We start from the raw sequence: 21,481 nt of genomic DNA, 5'->3' as shown, positions 1-21,481 counted from the left end.
GACGACTGCTCTACATCCACAATCCGATGGGATGGTTGAACGCATGAACAGAACTATCAACCGTTATCTGGCCAAAGTAGTCGCTGACCACCAAAGAGACTGGGACAAATTTCTTCACCTGTTCCTGTTGGCCTACCGTTCATCCGTCCAAGAATCTACAGGGCAAACTCCAGCCAGCATCGTTATGGGACGGGAAGTGCGCCTACCCTGTGATCTGAAATTTGGTTGCCGACCGGGAGAAGAAGTCGCCGGAGAAGATTATGTCCACACACTACGTCAAAGGATGGACGACATTCATCAGAGAGTCCGCCTCAATATTCAAAGTGCTAGTGACCGAATGAAGGAACACTACGACATTCAAGCTGAGCATGGAGGATACCAACCAGGGAAGTTGGTGTGGCTATACAACCCGCAGAGACGCCGTGGGTTATCTCCGAAGCTACAATCCTCGTGGGAAGGGTCATACGAAGTCATGGATAGGATTAATGACGTCGTATACCGTATCAGAAAATTGCCAAAAGGAAAACCGAGGGTAGTCCATTTCAACCGTTTGAGCCCCTACCATGGCGAAATCGAAGATCGTGCAGGGACCGTGAGAACCTGCAGCTTTGATCCCCCTGATTCCGAGATGTCCTTTGACGATTTCATGGCCCGATACAACAGCAGTGAGAAGGCTCGCTATGATGTAACCAAAGAAGATCAACGAGACCTCTTTTCCGTGCCTCCTGATTATTCGCTCGCTCATTGTGTGGCCCGAGATTTGCGGGTGTCCAGAGGAATCGCTGCGACGTTCAATGAGAAGTTTGGGCGTGTCGGAGAACTACGCCGACAGGATCCAGAGGTTGGAAGCGTCTTGAGGCTAACCGACAATGCACATGGTCAAGCAAGACACATCTTCTACCTGGTCACTAAGGAATGGTCGCCGAGTAAGCCGACTTATCTAAATCTATGGAAGACCCTGATTGAACTCAGAGAAGCCTTGCTAAAGAACAACATTACACGATTAGCCATTCCGAAGCTGGCGTGTGGACTCGATGGTTTGAGTTGGCGTACAATCCGGAACATGATTGAAGTCTTGTTCAGATTTACGGGAATCGAGATCCTTGTTTGCTGCTACAATCCAAAGCTGAGATCGGGAGAGAAAACTGTAGACTGCTATTTCTACCAGACTTCGCAATGTACCAGAGGCCAGCTTTGCAAATAGCTTCATTCACCGTGTACATCTCGGGACGAGCATGTACCTAAGAAGGGGGCAGTGTTGCGGACCGGTGTGGACTCGACCTAACCTAACAATATGGCCCGCCCTCGGATAACCTTAACATCGCATAGACACCGCAATGATTCATTCGAAGATTCGAGAAGTATCGAGTCCCACTAGAATGGAGTAGTACATACATAACATTCGGAACCTTCTCTATGCACCTAACGATCTATGGACTATTCTAGATTTCTTAGCTGTAGGTATAAAAGCCGGCGGCTGTGGCCTAGAGAGGTCAGTTATAAATAGACAAGTGCAGTTGACGCGCTAAAATTCAAAATAAATTCTTAGTTATAAATCGTTTGTAAATAGTTCTATAAATCTTTTATCGTTATTATTTTTGTTAATTAGTGTTAAATAAATAGTGTTTAAATAAATTGTGACTTTCTATACACATGGAACCGAAGAAAAAAACGTAACAATATAATTTAGTTTTTGTGATAGTAAACATTCAATTTATTGTTCAAATATAAGCATTTTACAAATTAAATTTTTAAAATTAATGTTCAAATTTGGCGCGCGGACGATGGATCCTCGACAAGAATAGATAGAGTAGAAGCACCGTGTGTGTAACAAAAAAAGAAGATACATGGAAGTCGTTGATATGTTTGCGACAGTTTCCATAGTGATTTATTTTTCCACGTAAGTATATATGATCTAGGGTCAAATATGAGTTTTAGGGTGTGTCTGAGATGAGTTCATATTGTTTAGAAAATTTAATTCCTATATTATTGATTGACCGAGTTCCGTTTATTTCGATACTTATTCAATTTTTCTTGAACTCTTCATCAGTTACGATCCCTTTAATTCCAATCCTTTGGACTGTTGAAATTCCTATTTCTAAAGCATCAACAACTCGCTATATTATTTAAAAACGTTATCCATTCGTAGGTATTTTACGTAGGAGTATTACACCTTTGTATTGTACTTACTTCATATACGGCGTCCACTGGAAGAGTGTTCTACCAGCATCTCTTTCTCGAGAAAAATAATTTAAAAGCTAGCAAAGAGCTGTTGTTCATTTTGGTTAAATCTTTGAGGCATTTTTGCAATAAAAAAATTGAATTTTGTTCACAAAACATCCCCTTTAGAGCTTTTTATTTAATGACCATAAAAGGTAGTAAAAGACTAACCGTGCGAACAAAGACTATATATGTATAGGCGCTACCGGTCATCAATTGTGTAAAAATTGTTAAACATTTTAGTGAATTTTAATTCAATTTTCATTGTTTTCAAACTATATTATTAGATTTTATTGTATTTTTGAATGTATAAATGTTTTCTCAGTATAAAGTTGCATTATATTCATTTAAATTATATTACATACATATTCAAAATTAAAATATTATGACATATATGTCAGTTGCCGTCTGAAATGTCATCTTGATAACAAAAAGTTAGTTATTGTGAGATATAGTTAAATATTAAAATTCACCAGTGATAATTAGTAATTACAAAATTCTATTATATTTTATATTATTTCAAAAACAAAAACATAATTAGTACGTTGATATTAGCATATTTAGAAAAAATAACTTACAAAGTTTTGATATGTTAAGGTTATACGTACTAAAAGGAGACTTTTTAAAATCAAAAGAGTTCCTAACTGTAAAGTGTGAGCTTCACCCCCAAAAACCACCCCCAATACGCACTGCGGTGTTTTTTCGCGTTTTTCTCGAAAACCATTAGTCGAACAGAAAATTTTATTCTTGTCAAAAATATTCCTTATAAAATTTGCTACAAAAAAGGTTCTATTCATTATTTATATTTATCAAATGCATTTCGAGCAATAACCGTTTGAAAAATAGAGTACAACAAAATACAGGTCGCCTTTCAAATTATAGTCTCCCAAGGTATTTTAACGTGCTAAATATACACGCAACAGATATAATACTGTATAATATAAACAAAAACATTGTCTATTCCACTGAACTAACATTCATACTTTCATCTACATAATTGTCATCGTCTATGGTTTCTAGAACGTGTTCAGTATTCGAACAACTTTGCCCACGATAGGTTCCGCACATAGTTGTACATTTCATGCTGGGTTTAATGCAACCGCATCTTTTTATACAATCTTGTTTGCTGATGTTCAAATTATTTGTACTGTCATCAAAATATCTGAGAAAAATGAACAAGTTCTAGTCGTTGGACAAGATGTCGATCTTGTTGTTTTATTAGCAGCACTTTCCCCCAATGAAAAAGACATTCTTTTTCTGAAAGAAGCCATAGGTAAAGTGAAACAAAGAATGTTTAGTTCGAGAGACTTGCAATCATCCAGAATTATACGTAATTTAAAAAAATCAATTTTATTTATTCACGCTATTAGCGGGTGTGACACAACATCAAGATTTTTTGGAAAAGGAAAACAACAACACGTACAAATATTTAATAAAGAAAGACCTTGATAGTATCGTCGATATTTTTAACAACGCAAAGTCAGCACCTGAAGAAATTGAAAAAGCTGGAGAGACGTTTATACTGAAACTATACAAACTTCAATCATCTGAAGGGAGACTTAGTGAGCAAAGATACGCTTGTTTCAATAAGTTAATTGGTCAAGCAAACAGCACTGTACTTTTATTAAAATTGCCTCACACATCTGCTGCAGCTAGGCAACAATCCCGGAGAACATATCTTCAAGTACAAATATGGCAAGAACAACCTATAAAACCCAACCAGTGGGGCTGGAAGAAAATCAACACCCTGAATCGCAACACCCTGTCACCTTTATACAGGGTGAGTTTCCTACGATGTTCTCTATGGGTATCTCGGAAACTACTGGAGATAGAGAGTCCGGAGAGTCGGTTAAATGGGGAAAGAATTGCAGTTTTGTGGGGTCATAAATATGCGCCTTTCAGATTTTTGAAAAAGTTCATGGCTTACTAGATATTTAGAAAAAAACAAATTTCGGCTATTTTAAAAATTGTCCCGAATTCCATTATAAGCTATTTTAGACAAAAAGTTTTCAGATAAAAGTTGTAGATAATCACATCATTAATGAGATTGTGTCCTCCGTTTTTTTCTAAAGCCTGTCATTTTTGACATTTGACACAAACATATGTTTTTTTAAATGGAAACCATAGTTGGCCATGACTTTATAAAAAGTGCCATTTTTTAAGCTTTTCAGTGATATAAGCTATAATATGTTTTCTTCGAAAAATTATCGAGTTATAAACAATTCTTATCATTTTTAAATAATTTCACTTAGTTAGCCATGGAAACAATCGTCTTTGCTCTTATAAATGTGAAGCTGCCACATACAAACTTTGTAAATTAAAATAAACAAAAATTGTGAATATGAATTTTTCAAATGAAGAAAAGCGTGTAAGATTATTGGTTCAACTTTTCTTGACCATACATTTTCGAGGATACGTTGACCGGTGAATGTTATGTTTTTTAGAGAACGTTTTTCAAGACTTGTTAGAAAAGGTAAATTTAGTTATAGCCAATTCTTATTTCTCTTGACTAATTTCACTTAGATTGCATGGCATTCTTATTCTTTTGTGATTTATAACTTATAAAAAGTCAGAATATATTACTTAATGGTTCTTTAGAATTTACATTACACAAACTAAAACTTAAAATAATAATATCGCTGCAGTCGAGTCACTGCATACACTTTAAGTTATTTTAGAAAATTTTCAAAAATTCCATTGTTTTGAGTTACATCTTTTTAAAACTGAATTATTACCTATTCTCACAAAAGCACCGGTTGATTTAATTAAACTTCTCTCGTACGGCCACTTCGAGTGCCTCTCTTAAATCATAAGTTCTTTTGTAAACCTTTTTTTTAACCATACCGCATAAAAAAATCTAAAATGGATAGATCAGGTGATCGAGGAGGCCCATGCAATTAGTCCACCTCTTCCTATCCCTGAGTTTATATTATTATGATATCAATAATTTTTAACATTTCTTTCATTATGCGGTGGGGGGGGGGGCATAATGAAAGTCATTTTGGAAACACTCTATTGATTCGCGAGTATCTACACGCTTTTCTTCATTTGAGAAATTCATATTTACAATTTTTGTTTATTTTAATTTACAAAGTTTGAATGTGACAGCTTCACATTTCTGAGAGTAACGGCGATTGAACTTGTTTCCATGGCTAACTAAGTGAAATTGTTTAAAAATGATAAGAATTGGCTATAACTCAGTAATTTTTCGAAGAAAACATATTATAGCTTATATCGCTAAAAACTTAAAAAATGCCGCTTTTTATGAAGTCATGGCCAACTATGGTTTCCATTTAAAAAAACATATGTTTGTATGATATGTCAAAAATGACACGCTTTAGAAAAAAACAGAGAACACGATCTCATTAAGGATGTGATTATCTACAACTTTTATCTGAAAACTTTTTGTCTAAAATAGCTTATAATGGAATTAGGGACAATTTTTAAAATAGCCGAAATTTGTTTTTTTTCAAAATATCTAGTAAGCCATGAACTTTTTCATAAATCTGAAAGGCGCATATTTATGACCCCACAAAACTGCAATTCTTTCCCCATTTAACCGACTCTCTATCTCCAGTAGTTTTGAAGATACCCATAGGGAACATCGTAGGAAACTCACCCTGTATACAACATCGCCCGCCCCTGCTACAATTATGTCATTAATAACGTGCAACTGCAAACGAGATTGTGTAAAAAGATGCAGTTGCATTAAAGCCGGCATGAAATGTACAACTATGTACGGAACCTGTCAAGTCGTGGGCAAAATTGTTCGAATACTGAGCACATTCTATAGACGATGACAATATGTAGATGAAAGTATGAATGTTAGTTTAGTGGAATATAGGCAATGTTTTTGTTTATAGTATACAGTATTATATTTCTTGCGTGTATATTTAGCACGTTAAAATACATAGGGAGACTATAATTTGAAAGGCGACCTGTTTTTTTTTTGTACTCCATTTTTCAAACGGTTATCGCTCGAAATGCATTGGATAAATATAAATAATGAATAGAACCTTTTTTGTAGCAAATTTTTTAAGGAATATTTTCGGTAAGTATAACATTTTTTATGGGGGTTTACCAACGGGTTCTGAGAAAAAAAGCGAAAAACCATCGAAGGGCGTATTGAGGGTGGTTTTTTGGGGTGAAGCTCACACTTAAGTTAAGAACTCTTTTGATTTTGAAAATTAATAAAACAATTAAAATTTTAATTTTTATTTTAGGTCTAATATAAATATAGGTACTAAATGATTTAGCGTAATTTTGATATGCAGAATCAAAACAAAAAGTGCTAATATATTTTTCAGTTTTCGTTGTCAGCCGCGGAAGTTTCAGTGATTTTTGTGTTGGATATTTTTATTTGTTAGAAAGAAATTTTGCGTTTGGATTGCAAAACTACACTAAGTGGCAGTTTTATTGCAATGTAAGTAAGAGTTTGTCCATTTTATATTTTACTTTTTTCATACCTACGACAAATATACATATATTGAAATTTTATAATTCGTTTTATTTAAAAAATGTTAGAAAACAAGTCTGTAATTGACATACCTAATTGTTATGTAATAATATTCCATTTAAATGTAATATATTACCACAAACTAATATATTAGGTTAGTCTGTGATATTACTTACTACTAATTTAAAAAATACACTCACCGGCAAAAAAACCGGCTACTAAAAACTGGTTCTATAGGAATTATAGGAAGAGGGCTTTAACTAAAACGCACAAATAGAGTTTAAAAGCTAGTGGAGCTTTCTTTATTTTATAAAATAAAGTTTACACACACAGCTATATAGTGCGTATATACGACTAAACGCAACTAATACAAAGGCAGAGTTCGAACTTTTCAGTTCGATATACATTTTGATGACAATGCATTCTTTGTTTTATTCCAGACACACGCAGGCAGCGCGTGTTATTATGTTTATATTTTCTTTTGAATAATAATCATTCTGGATATGTAGGTATATCCAACAGGTCCCAATTTCAAAGTTGGATTTCTTGTGAACCACTCATTAGATTTTGAGGATTATTTTTTTCAAATTGTAAATTAATTCCTTCTTAACGGATGCCAGCAATTTTTATTCCGAATTTATCTTTTCTAAAAGTGTTCGATATGGCTTCAGCGGGTACACACGTGTGTACTCGTTGCTCCGACAACTTTATTGTTAATACGAAGTTAGTTACGTGTAAACTATGCAGTTGTAGTAGTCAATCAGTGTCCAGCTAAAGGATCAATTTCAAAAATTGCTCAGTGAGTGTCGAAATGTTTATTGGTATTGTGATGAGTGCGTGACACTGATAGAAACGAAATTAGACATTGTTAAACGGAATCGAAGTGTTGGAAAATCAATCTAAAGAGACAAAGAACAATACAAGCAAAATTCTGGAAAAACTGGAGTGTAATTCTGCAGCGGAAACCACCAGTCTTTTATATTCCAGTGTAGTTAAAAGCAATAAATTTCCGCCAATTATAATAAAACCCAAGAATGTAAATCAAAACAGCAGTACAACAAAAAATCAATTGGCACAAAAAATAAAACCTTCCGATATATCTGTTGAAGTAAAAAAATGTAAACAGATTGGTCCAGGCAGTGTACTTATTGAATGCAACGATGAGGAATCGTTGAAAAAACTGCAAACCGTAGCAAACGCTGAGCTCGCTGAGGAGTATACAGTCCAGGTGGTCATTTGCGGCGTAATGGAAACACACTTACAGGATGGAATGGACAACTTCGTCAAGAAGATAGAGAGTCAAAGTTGTATTTCTTCCATAGAAAATCCCCAAATTAAGATAATTAGGAAATATCTTCCGCATGGAAAAAAACTGCATAATGTTGTTGTTGAAGTTTCAGCTGATGCCTTTAACTGTTTTATAAATTATATATGAATATATTAATACAATTAAATCAGGACCAGGACATGAGATTTTGCTACAGGTGTTCGACATATCGACCGTCTTCTGTTATGGACAGACGGGGCAGTTTTTGAACATTTCTTGTGAAATTCATTAACTCAGTGGGGGTGAAAGATACCCTCTCATAACTGCTAAGTATTTCTAATTCTTGTCTAGATTATGCAGAAGAATAAGGAACCTTTATTCTTCCGCAAATATATCCATAGGATTAGATCAATGGGCACTAAGTCAGGCGGCCTCGACAGCCAACGGCTGGGTTCTTGGTCAGCTATTCAATTATTCTTGAAACCCTATATGAATATGTTAATACAGGGTGGCCCATCGAAAACGTTCCGCAAGGCATAACGGCCAGGGTAATTTTTTTTCAAAAACACGTCAATTTTGTTTGTGAGGGGGTCAACTTTTGCCCCAAAAATGATTGCAAAATCTTCAACCCTTTAAGCGGGGGTGTCATCCCCCAATTTTTTTCAAATGGGAAAGGGGGTCAAGTGGTACCGCAGTGAAAAGGGCTTTCTATTCTCTATAATTATCCCCTTCGTTTTTGAAAATCGGTCGAGTCATTGAGAAAATATGAAATTTGAAAAGTTTATTTAAACATTTATCTGAGTAAATGATAAGGATAAATTCCTTCGACCAATTTGCTGTTTTTTCTTATTATTTCTAGATGTTTACGCATTTTTTCACTTGCCACAAGGTTGAACGATCAGGTGCGGTAGTTGCTAGATAGCTGTTCTGTGACTTGTGCGTTGAAGTTCTTCAATATCGTTAAACTTTTTAACAATTATGGTGTACTCACTTGCAGAAAAAGTGGAAATAATGGAACTTTATTTTAAAAATAATGAATGTGGCAATCGGGTTGCGCAGATATTCAATGAACGCCATCCTGACAAACGCCTTTATGGCAAAATTGTTCGCGAGAAACTGGTTCCGTTATGAATAAAAAGAGGCAGAGGAAAAATCCTGTAGTAAATGAAGCTATGGAGGTATTCGTATTGGCCCAAGTTGCCATGGATAGTACGCTGAGTACAAGAAAAATAAAGGATATTAAAAAAACACAAGTTCCACCAGTACAAAATTCAGTTGGTACAAGAACTCGACGAAGACTATTTTGATCGTCGCTTGCAATTTTGTAAAACTATGAGTGAACGAGTAGCGAATGATAATATTTCCTATTTAATGTGTGTTTTTCGGATGAGTGTATTTTATTTTTGAACGGTGTAGTTAATCGGTACTAGTCGGTACTGGGCTGAGGACAACCCCAGGATTTTTCACGAGGTGCACACACAAAACCCTCAGATATTGAACGTGTGGGCTGGTATTTTTGGAAATTCTATTGTCGGTCAGTTTAACGATATTGAGAAGAACTTCAACGCACAAGTCACAGAACAGCTATCTAGCAAGTATCGCACCTGGTCGTTCAACCTTGTGGCAAGTGAAAAAATGCGTAAACAGCTAGAAATAATAAGAAAAAACAGCAAATTGGTCGAAGGAATTTATCCTTATTACTTACTTACCTTACTTTTCAAATTTCAATCCTTCATATAAAAACGAAGCGGAAAAGTGTAGAGAATAGAAAGCCCTTTTCATTCCGGTACCACTTGACCCCCCTTCCCATTTAAAAAAAAATGGGGGATGACACCCCGCTTAGAGGGTTGAAGATTTTGCAATCATTTTTGGGGCAAAAATTGTCCCCATCACAAACAAAATTGACGTGTTTTTGACGACGTGTGTTTGACGACAAACCAACCCTAGCCGTTATGCCTTGCGGTACGTTTTCGATGGGCTATCCTGTATAATGCGTTGCTATAAGTGCAGGAAATATGGACATAAAGCTATCCACTGTCGTCAGCAGCATGTTGTTTGTCCATTGTGCACCGGGCAGCACAAATCGACAAATGAAGAATGCACAAACTGCAGATATGCATGTGAGGTATTAAAAATGGATGTGGTCTAGAGACATAATGTTTTTGATAAAAAATGTATTTGTTACCAAAGAGCACAAGAAAGAATCAGAGCCAGAACTCATTACATATAACAACCAGTGAAATCCGAACCGAAATTGCCAGAGAACACGTCACTTTACGTCATGCATCAAAACATACAGTGCTTATGTAAAGGAATAAACTAGCAGAAACTGAAATTGTAATTGACAGATTAGCTCACAAGCCAGGGATTCTAATCTTTAGTGAACATTGGCTTACGCGGGAATAAATACCTTTTGTGAAGATATGTGGTTACAACTTGGTGTCCTGCTATGCCAGAAATATGATGCGTCATGGCGGTGTATGCATCTATTGCTCGGGACTTTACAACTTTGAAGATTTTGGAAGCGTTGCCGAAATGACAATAGAGGGTAGAGCTGAATACTGTTGTGCGGTGGACAGAACGGTGAAAATTGTGGTTGTGTGTGTCTATAGAAGAGGATTAGGACCTTTTAATGATTTTATTGTAAGCTTTGAAAATCTATTGAATTGTTTGTATGCGACCTTTAATACCTATACAATAATAGTAGGCGGTGATTTTAATATAAATTTACTTGAAAGTAAAAATCAAATTGACTCTTTTCTGGATTTGATGAAGTCGTTTAATCTGTACCAGTATATTTTTGAAGCAACGCGAATTGCAGATAATACAGCTACATTAATTACATTAATTGATAATATATTTTGTAATAATGATAGACAACTTTGTAGTGGGTCGGTGTATGATGCAGCGCTGTCTGATCACCTGGCTCAGTTTTTAGTCCTACAGTTACCTAATTTTAAGCAAAAACAAGGTTACGAATTCAAAAGAATATTTTCGGAGTCAAAAATATGTCAGTTTAAGAGCGAACTTGGAAATCTAGATTGGTATACAGTGTATACAATTAATAATGCTAATCTAGCTTATATGGAATTTTTGAATATTTTCTTGTCTTTATTTAATACAATATTCGTAAAGAAGAGAGTTTCCACCATAATTAGTTTTAGAAAGAAATGGATAACTAGTGGCATAAAAAATCTTGTAGAACAAAAAGACAAAAAAATATCTACAGAATACTACAACAAATATTCAAAAATACTCAAGAGAGTAATACAGTATACAAAACAAATGTCAAACTTAGAATACATTAAAAAATCGGACAACAAAACAAAAGCAACAAGGAACTTGGTGAAGGGAATAACAAAACCACATACTAAAACACCTACTGTCATAGATACGTTTAAGAATAAGTATACAGAGCCATCCCTAATTTTAAATAAGTTTAATGAGTACTTTATATCAGCATGTCCGAAAATGTCAGATAACGCAAATAACTACTATTTGCCTAAATATCACGATAAAACTTTCTTCTTATTCCCTACAAACAGTGCAGAGATACAAAAAATTACGTCTAGCTTGAATAACAAGAAATCAGTGGGCGAAGACGAAATACCTACTGATATTTTAAAAAAAGTTTCAACTTTCATTTCTGGGCCGCTATCACACATAATAAATCTGTCTTTTGCCACGGGGGTATTCCCGGAAATGCTTAAGAATGTCTACGTAAAGCCGTGTCACAAAAAAGGTCAAAATGCTGATATTAGTAATTACAGGCCAATATCTTTACTTACAAATATCAGTAAAATTTTTGAAAAAATTATACATGAAAGATTGTTTGGTTTGGAACTTTGTAGAACAGTATTCACTGCTCTCGGATAAGCAAAATGGTATTAGAAAACACAAATTAACAATCCGTGTTATATACCAGTCACTTGAAAGCGTCATTTGCTCATTAAACAACAAAAACAGGGCGCTGGCCATGTATTTGGATTTGTCCAAAGCATTTGACAGTGTCAACCATCAAATACTTTGCCGGAAACTTGAAAGGTATGGTGTGAGAAGCATGGCTTTAAAATTAGTAGAATCCTACTTGGAGGGTCGAACTCTACAAGTAGTAGAGCAAGATAGTTTTGGGAATGTTTGGAAGTCTAACAGGGTTGTAGTTGAGCGTGGTGCTCTACAGGGCTCTATACTGGGGCCATTGTTATACGTCCTATACGCCAATGAAATCCCTCTTGTTACAAAAGAGCATACCGTCCTATATGCCGATGACACCTCTATAGTTTTTAGTGAGGACGATGATGAATTATTGTTGAGTAAAGCTACAGATTCGCTACATGCCTTGCATGAGTACTTTGTGGCACATGATTTATCGTTAAATGTTGCAAAAACACAGTTGATGCTTTTCGAAAAACGAGGTAGCAGTTCATTTGAAATGATGTACAGGGTGTTCCAATTTGGTTGAAATCATACGGTATCTCCGTTATTCGTGAAGATAGAAGGGTGCGGTTTTTACAAACCTGTGCCACTTTTTTGTCAAATGGAAGATGCCGTCAACAAAATTTTTATAACCCTTTTCGTTTCTGAGCTACAGGGTATTTTCTAAAATTTTGCAATTTGGAACCGCCCCCGTATCTCCGTTATTATGTATGATATCGAAAAGGTGAAAACCGATTCTTGTAGAACTTTTTACGTAGAATACAGTGGCGTAGTTTGTTTTTCTACGAAAAAAATATTTTTGAAAATATGAACTAAAGTTATGTTTTTTCAAATGGAACACCCTGTATATTTATAAATCATATGATCCGCTTTGATATGAGCTTCTCAAATATATATATATATATATATATATATATATATATATATATATATATATATATATATATATATATATATATATATATATATATATATATATATATATATATATATATATATCACTCTATATTTATTTTCACTATTTACTGCAATATTTACAATATATCATTTTCTTATTAGTAGGCCGTGATAAATAACAAAATCAAAATGGTATTTACTAAAATAGACATGCACATATTAAAATTTTATTTGGAATTGATATATTTTACTTTTGAACTGTTACCACTGAACCTCTAAATATATTTTTCTCTTTTTTATAACAGAATTTATTATAATGGGATGGGGTTTGCAAATATTTAAAAGCTTGCATTATTGAAGCATTTTTCAGGTGTTCAACATCGTATTAGTTGCCACGATATATTTCATATTTCAAAAATCCCCAAAATCAGAGATCGAGAACAGACAAATCCGGGAATCAGGGAGGCCATCATATGGGTACATTGGTTCCAATTCATTGATTTGAGAAATAATAATTTAACAAAATTCTAATATTTTCGTTGTAAGTTAAGTTGTGAGGGAGAGCCCCATCTTGCTGAAAGTATATTTCATGTAAATTAGCTAAAGGAATATTTAAAAGTTCCGATACGATAGCTTCCAAGATTTACCAATAGCGGTAGAGATTTAAGTTTCCCTAATATACAAAGAATTAATTAGTGGCTCTCAAAATAAAACAAGAGACAGATAGCAGTATTACCCTTAATAATTCTTTAGTTTCTTTTATTATCAATCATGGCCTACTAAAAAATGATCTTTTAATATGTTTTTTTTTAAATATTGCCTTAAATAATGAAAACAAATATAGAGTGTTATATATTTTTGAGAAGCTTATAACAAGCCAGATCCTATAATCCATAAATATACAGGGTGTTCCATTTAATAAAACATAACTTTAGTTCATATTTTTAAAAATATTATTTTCGTAGAATAACACACTACACCACTGTATTCTACGTAAAAAGTTCTACCATAAACAGTTTTCACCGTCTCAATATCTTTAACAATAACAGAGATACGGGGGGTGTCCCAAATTGCAAAATTTTCAAAAAACCCGTAGCTCAGAAACGAAGAGGGCAATGAAAATTTTGTTTACGGCATCTTCCATTTGACAAAAAAGTGGCACAGGTATGTGCAAACCGCACCCTTCTATCTTCACGAATAACGGAGATACCTTATGATTTCAACCAAAATGGGACACCCTGTACAATGGACATCAAATTGTTTCTACAGACACGGTAAAATTTTTGGGTGTGCTTGTGGACAAAAAATTGGATTGGAGGGCTCATGTATCCAAAGTCTCTGCGGGGATTGCCAGATATAGTTATGCCCTTGCGGAAAATGTTAGAACGGAAGCAGCTATAACTGCATATATCATGCTTATGTACAGGGTGGGTCAAATTCGACGCTTTTAAATGGAAACACCCTTTTCTATAGGAGATAGACGAAAACTAATATCGGTGTCTGGAGCTCAATTTTCATCAAAAACATGATGGTGAAAACCGCACATCAATATCTGTTACCGTTTCGGAGTTACGGGTGTGTTTTTCAAAATGTGCATTTTTAACAAATCGTTGTAACTTTTTTGCTATGGAAAATTTTGTATTTCTATGAAAACATTTCCAAAGCACCTTTTTACGTAGAATTTAATTGTTTTAGTATAATTTTTTTAAAATTAATAATTTAAGAGTTATCAACAGAAAAATTGATTTTTTATATGGGGCACCCTGTATATTTTTAATTTATTGAAAATCATTTAATTACCTTTCCAAAAATATAACACACTTGATATTTTGCTCGATTCCTCTTCGAGATATAGAGTATATAAAAATTCGCCCGCTAAATAAGTAGGCTTTGAACGGCACCGGCTGTAATGCAAAAAAATTCTAGCTGTGAGCATCAATTAAAACGAAAATAATATTTGCTATGAGAGATGCAGAATTTTATAACAATTTAAAATATATTTAACCAACATCAACAGATTTAAACTATATCTCATAACAATAAAAATAAATAGCAAACCAGGACATGAGATTTTGCTACAGGTGTTCGACATATCGACCGTCTTCTGTTATGGACAGACGGGGCAGTTTTTGAACATTTCTTGCGAAATTCATTAACTCAGTGGGGGTGAAAGATACCCTCTCATAACTGCTAAGTATTTCTAATTCTTGTCTAGATTATACAGAAGAATAAGGAACCTTTATTCTTCCGCAAATATATCCATAGGATTAGATCAATGGGCACTAAGTCAGGCGGCCTCGACAGCCAACGGCTGGGTTCTTGGTCAGCTATTCAATTATTCTTGAAATTGGCTGCAGAAATTTGCTGATAACTTCAGCGTTCAGAGACAGTGCGTCGTCTTGCTGGAAAAATATGTTTTCGAGTTCCTTTAAGGGCATATCATCAATGAGGGGTCCAAAGCCTACTAGTTAAAAGTGGCGAACTTTTAAAAAATCTGTATTTCGAAAGGGATTATAACAAAATATCAAGTGTGCTATATTTCTGGAAAGGTAATTTTAAATTCTTTTCAGCTAATTAAAAATATACAGGGTGTCCCATATAAAAAATCAAACTTTCTGTTCATAATTCTTAAATTATTAATTTTAAAAAAATTATACTTAAACCATTAAATTCTACGTAAAAAGGTGCTTTGGAAATGTTTGCATAAAAATACAAAATTTTCCATAGCAAAAAAGTTACAGCGATTTGTTAAAAATGCATATTTTTGAAAAACACCCCGTAACTCCGAAACGGTAACAGATATCGATATGCGGTTTTTACCATCATGTTTTTGACAAAAATTGAGCTCCAGACACCGATATTAGTTTTTGTCTATCTCCTATAGAAAAGGTTGTTTCCATTTAAAAGCGTCGAATTTGACCCACCCTGTACAGTCTACATTAAAATATGGGATCATTTTTTGGGGAAATTTAACTGACATTTCGAGAGTTTTGGTGATACAGAAGGGATGCATCAGAAATATTTTCAAGCTTCAATATCGAGAAAGTTGTAAGAAAACATTTATTGAAAACAACATTTTAACTGTAGTGTGCCTTTATATATTGAATTGCAATACTGTTTGTTCGTGAGAATAAAGACCTTTTTAATCATAATAGGCTAGAGCATGATTATGATACAAGGAATAAGCTAATAGTAATGAGTGAGAGGTGTAACTTTAGTTATATTCAGAAAAATGTTAAGAACTCCTCAATATCTCTATATAATAGTGTCTGAAACTGTTCGCTTGCTTCCTATAAACTTATTAATAATAACAGCAGTTAGAAAGTACTTGATAAGTAAAGCGTTCTATTCAGTGGACGATTATTACCACGACAATGACAGGATTAATTTGTTATTAATATAAATTTGGAAATTGTTTTCTCCTTTTTCTGTATTTTTTGTTTGTTAACTACTAATGATATATCATGGATATGATTATATATTTTCTTACTTCTCTGTTAATTTAATTATTTTTTATTATTCATAGTAATAATGAACATTTTTGACATTTTGACCTTCGGGGTATTTGTATGTAACATCTGTTATTATACTTAGAACTAATAAACTATTATCTAACTATCTATCTTTATTTTGAGCATATACAGGGCACAACAATAAAACGAAGTTTTTGGCCCGAACTTTGTAACACCCTGTAGAGTGCAGCAGCTGTAGTAGCTATTGCTAAATCACCGAGATGTTCGTTTTAAAACATCATATCTCCAATACAAAAAGAGATAATGTGGTGATTAAAAAAACAAAATGCTCACAAAAGATAAGGCTACAATGTGATTTAGCAATAGCTACTTCCGCTGCTTCACCCTACAGGGTGTTACAAATTTCGGGCAAAAAACTTCGTCTTATTGTTGTGCCCTGTATATGGTCAAAATAAATTCGGAATAAAAATTTCTGACGTAGCATCCGTTAAAAAGGAACTTTATAATTAAAAAAATAATATATATAATATAATTAAAAAAAAATCATCAAAATCTAATGAGTGATTCGCGAGAAATCCAACTTTGAAATTGGGTCTAGTTTTTAGTGGCCGATTTTTTTTGCCGGTGAGTTTATATTAAAGAAATATGTATACAGGCATTAGCTGAAATTTTTAGTATGCGAACAAACACAAGAGGCGCTTTATTTACTCTCATTTCTTAGTATGACAGATGAAGTTCTAAAGGGGGATGTTTTCTGATTTTGTTTTACAGCAACAATCAAATTTTAATTTTAACATTGACGATGTCTGTGAAATTATAATGGTAAAATTATAACCCCAAATCAAATGACAATGACAATTACTAAAAAGCAGTAATAACGGGCGCGTTCAAGGACGGTCAGCGGCTGAGTAAGCGATTTCCCTAAACGGTCTATTCTGACGAACAGCAATAGTCAGCCGCTGTGCAAAATTTTCAGCGGTAAATATTTAAGAAGTGTCTATCGGGAGACTTTCATCATTGATACTACGCATGCGCAGGTAGCAGATGTTGCCATATTTCTATAAATACTATTTATTTATATTTATTTTATATTTTTTCTAACCTTGTTTTTTCTAATCTCTTTTTCACTGAAGTTGTGTATAAAGGACAGTTAAATATTTATAAATGTTTAGAAGGCTGCTTTGTATCCTTTCCTACTGATAAAGGTCTTTTAGCGCATCTTCAAAAACAGCATGGAGTTATGATATCATTCTACTCGATTTTCTCCTATTTCAGGTAAATGTAGCAACAGTATCTTTGGTACAGTAACAATACAAATTCTATGATTAATTTTATATTTTAAAATTTTTAGATTTATATTGACGAATATCAAAATTCCAATGATGTGAATTATGTGTAAAATAGAAGAAAGATACTTAATGGAGATTGTGAAGTAAGGTATTATCATTGTGATCGGATCATAATATTATCATTCATATACATTAAAAACATAAATTCATAATCATTTATTGATACTTTTATTTGATGATTTTATTTTTATATTATATTATAATATAAATATATATTATATTATATATATATATATATATATATATATATATATATATATATATATATATATATATATATATATATATATATATATATATATATATATTATCTAATTTGTTACACAATTTGTGCCAAATTGTGCATGTGTATTATTTTGAGATTAGATACATCAACAGAAATATGCTTACTGCGCATGCGTAGAACTCGGATGAAAGTCTCCCGATAGACACTTCTAATATTTAGGCTGAGACAAGTCAGCCTTAATCTATTTCCTTATCTGTGGTCAATTAATGTAAAATAACTTTAATTTTCTCAGTTTACTTTTTATGGTTTGTTGAAGTTTATAGTGGATCGTAGTTAATAGAATCCTTAAAAAATAGGAGATATTTGTTGTCAAAAAAGTTACAGAGCAGTAGGTTAATCTAAAACGTTCGAAAAAGACAATAATTGTAAATAGAGATCGAGGAAGTTAAAGAAATAAAGAAAATTCTACTTGATTTCCATCTCAAGTCGAGTTTTTTAAATACAATGAAATTAAAAAAAAAACTCGTACTACTCTGAAAAAATCTAGATCAGGATAAAAAACTTTTGATTGTAATTATACCGTCTGATCGAAAAAAAATTGCCCCCAATTGGCTTAGAAATGACGATCGATAATATTCCCTATATAAGTTTACTTATAAAATAACAGCAATATTTACCTCCACATCACCCCTGGCGTCGTTTTTTTTATTGTAGGGTATTTACACACCTTCAGTAATTTTATTTGTACCATACCTTCAAAAAAAATGCGTAAAAGGTGCCAGTTCCTGTTATTTTAAGTTGTTTTGTTTAGGTGTATAAGTAAAATTATTTATAAACTGTTATTTTTAGAAATTTAATGTTGTATTGTCAAATAATATATTTTCATTTATTAAATGATCAGTCAGTAATTTTTTATTTTTCAAAATAATTTTTATTCGATCGATTATAGACCGATTTGACGAAGACGATTTATTTATATTTCTCTCAATTTTTTATACTAGACAGAGAGCGCATGAGACAGGTACTCTTTCTTGTTCTTTCTGCTGCTTTGTGCTGTTTAGAGAATATCGTAAGCTGCTGGTCAGCGAAATTCTACGCTGAATGTCAGCGGCTGTGTTCCCTGAACGTGCCCAACGTCCCCAATCTTTCATCTGGTTGTCAAGTAATTGAGAGAGTTCGACAATATACGACGTGACGTTTAACGATGGCCTGAACATTCTATAAAAACACATATTACCCATATTTCTCTTAAAGCAGACATGTTTGTAAAAACTTCAATTAAATCTCGGTGTCGCACTTCCACTGTAAATTTAAGACAAAATCTCTGCACATGGCACAAATGATCCTTTACTAAATTATTGTCAAGGCTATCTGATTTATTATAATCATTTCGTGATACACAAACCGCTAATGCCCTAAGCTAAAATATAAAATAATTCTGCGATAATAAAATAGGAATATACATTGTACATACATTTCCATAAAGTTTCACATCTTCTCTTTTTAAACCTAAATTAGTTTCCAAGGCATATAGTTCTTCTAATTTAGGTAAAAAGCTCAGTAAATTTCTTAAATCATCTAGCGGTACCCAGTAAAGATTATTTATGTTTAAAGCCCTGATATGATGATATTGCACGTTTTCAAACATATATTTAACGAAATTGACATCAGCAAACTTGTAGCTTCCTTGCGCATCAAATTTCCTTAAAACAAAAATACCTTCAGTATATACAGGGTCCGGCAGCGTATTTCCATAATATACCATGTAGAGAGCATAAGGTCTCTAAGCCCCGCCCTCAAGCTTATTTCAGCACTGAAGACATATTGAAAACGTCTCTAACGCGGTATAGAATGGAATAGGATAATGGTGGCAAATGCGGTATAGTATTGAGTAGAGTTCTCAGCGTTACAACGTGATATAAGCCACGCGTGTATTCTTAGTGACTTCTTGTATTTTGCGTTGAATTAGCCAGTTTGCGACCGCAAATTGTCAACAAGCATTAGGTGCATCAGAAAACAGTGTGTTAGAGATTATGTTAACAAAACATGAAGTAAAATGCTCGATATGTATAATGGTTCAGCTTCACAAGAGTTAACAGCTGTAAGTAACGCTAGACTTATATTATTTGTCGGACCTCAAAGATTTAGAGAAAAAAGTTTTGAAGCTCAGCATGTTTTATAGAAAACAAATATAGAAAAATAACACAGAAATAGAAAAGTAATCAGATGCTAGAAATATTAACATGCTTTAATAATATAGTCACATCATTAAATATTGATACATAGCGGCAGTTAAAAACAATTCTACAAATATCACAATAAACTGTAAAAAAACCAAGTGTATTAAAGTACAACCAGTTTTATCCAGAAGAACTTGTGATTTGCGCTCGCAAAAAAAGGCACATCAGGAAAGCCTTCAGAAGAGAACAGACTCAAAAAGAAAAAAAAATAGCTTCAACAAAAATATTACCGAAAATACTCCAAATGCCAAAAAAACATTACTATTTTATTACTTGTAATTAAGACTAAGCATTGCAGTTTAACAGCCGGAAATAGCAATGTTTATTATTTTTTTTTTCTTTTAAGTGTCTTATATTTTAAAGAAATTAATATACTATATACATTATTTAATAAATAAATGTTCTTTTTGTTGATATTTTGTTTTATATTTGTTATTATGTTTTTAATGTAATGATAAAGAACAGATATATACTATTTTACGTAAATGAAAATTACTGTTTATGCTATCAAAAGTTACGCCAGTAATGCGACTGTGAACTACGAATTATACCCGATTTTGGCGCATTTCCCACAATTTCATTCTATACCGCGTTAGAGACATCTTCACTATTGAACTAAGCTTGGGGACGAGGTTTAGAGACCTTATGCTCTCTACATGGTATATTATGGAAATACGCGGTCCGGCAATAGTGAGTCGGGCATCTGTAGCTCCTAGAACGAAAAACCTGGGAATTTTATTCAACTGCAAACCTAAAGTATGTACTAGGATGTATTTCAGGAAAATATTTTAACTTCTACAAGGTGGTTCAAAAAAGTGTTAGTGGATGGGGATGATTTTTTAAATAGAACACCCTGTATATTATTGCATTTTTGGCTTCCTTTCAGATCACTTTAATAATCCTAAGATATGATTAAATATTTTTCGATAGTTTCAGAGATATTAATAAATAAATAAAAAATATACAGGTTGGCGCACCTCATTCGCCTCGGTTGATTATACGAAAACGAAAAGATGTAGAAACAAAATATTTTATGGGGATATGTGGGAAGGTAATGGTGCATAATTTAAAATTATTTTGGAATGTGCAGGGTGTGTCTGAACTAAGATCTAGCAAACCAAAGTTTTTTTTTATATTTCTTCTTATGGAACACCCGGTATTTTATTTCATTTTTGGATTCTTGGACATAAAATAAGGCATTTATTATAAGGGTTTAATATGTTTAAAAGCTTTGGTTTTTGAGATATTTAAAGATAATTAAGTATGCATGCCATAATAAAAAAGTTTGTCAAAACCTTGTACATTACTTTTCAGAATTAATTCTTGTGCTGAGTTTTAGGACAGAAAAATAAACTTTACTAAAAAACTGTATTGCTTCCTAAAATGTATACAGGGTATCAAAAATTGCTGGTCTATT

The 21,481-nt window shown here is 33.3% G+C and overlaps 1 protein-coding gene across 2 annotated transcripts in view; it reads right to left on the bottom strand.

Moving 5' to 3' along the window:
- The window catches only part of LOC115880055, a 115,076-nt gene that overhangs the window by 75,406 nt on the left and 18,189 nt on the right, over nt 1-21,481 (bottom strand). For both annotated transcript variants that reach the window (XM_030897176.1, XM_030897177.1), the window contains exons 3-4: nt 19,299-19,527; nt 19,062-19,244 (exon numbers count right to left, since the gene is read on the bottom strand). In XM_030897176.1, the coding sequence (XP_030753036.1) occupies nt 19,062-19,244; nt 19,299-19,527 (412 nt within the window). The remainder of the gene's footprint in view (nt 1-19,061; nt 19,245-19,298; nt 19,528-21,481) is intronic.

The sequence above is a fragment of the Sitophilus oryzae genome, unplaced genomic scaffold (assembly GCF_002938485.1).
Source record: "Sitophilus oryzae breed Bouriz unplaced genomic scaffold, Soryzae_2.0 scaffold_1614_pilon_pilon, whole genome shotgun sequence".
Taxonomy (NCBI): Eukaryota; Metazoa; Arthropoda; class Insecta; order Coleoptera; family Curculionidae; genus Sitophilus; species Sitophilus oryzae.
Note: the sequence above shows the minus strand (reverse complement) of the source record. Positions and strands in the feature narration are given on the sequence as shown.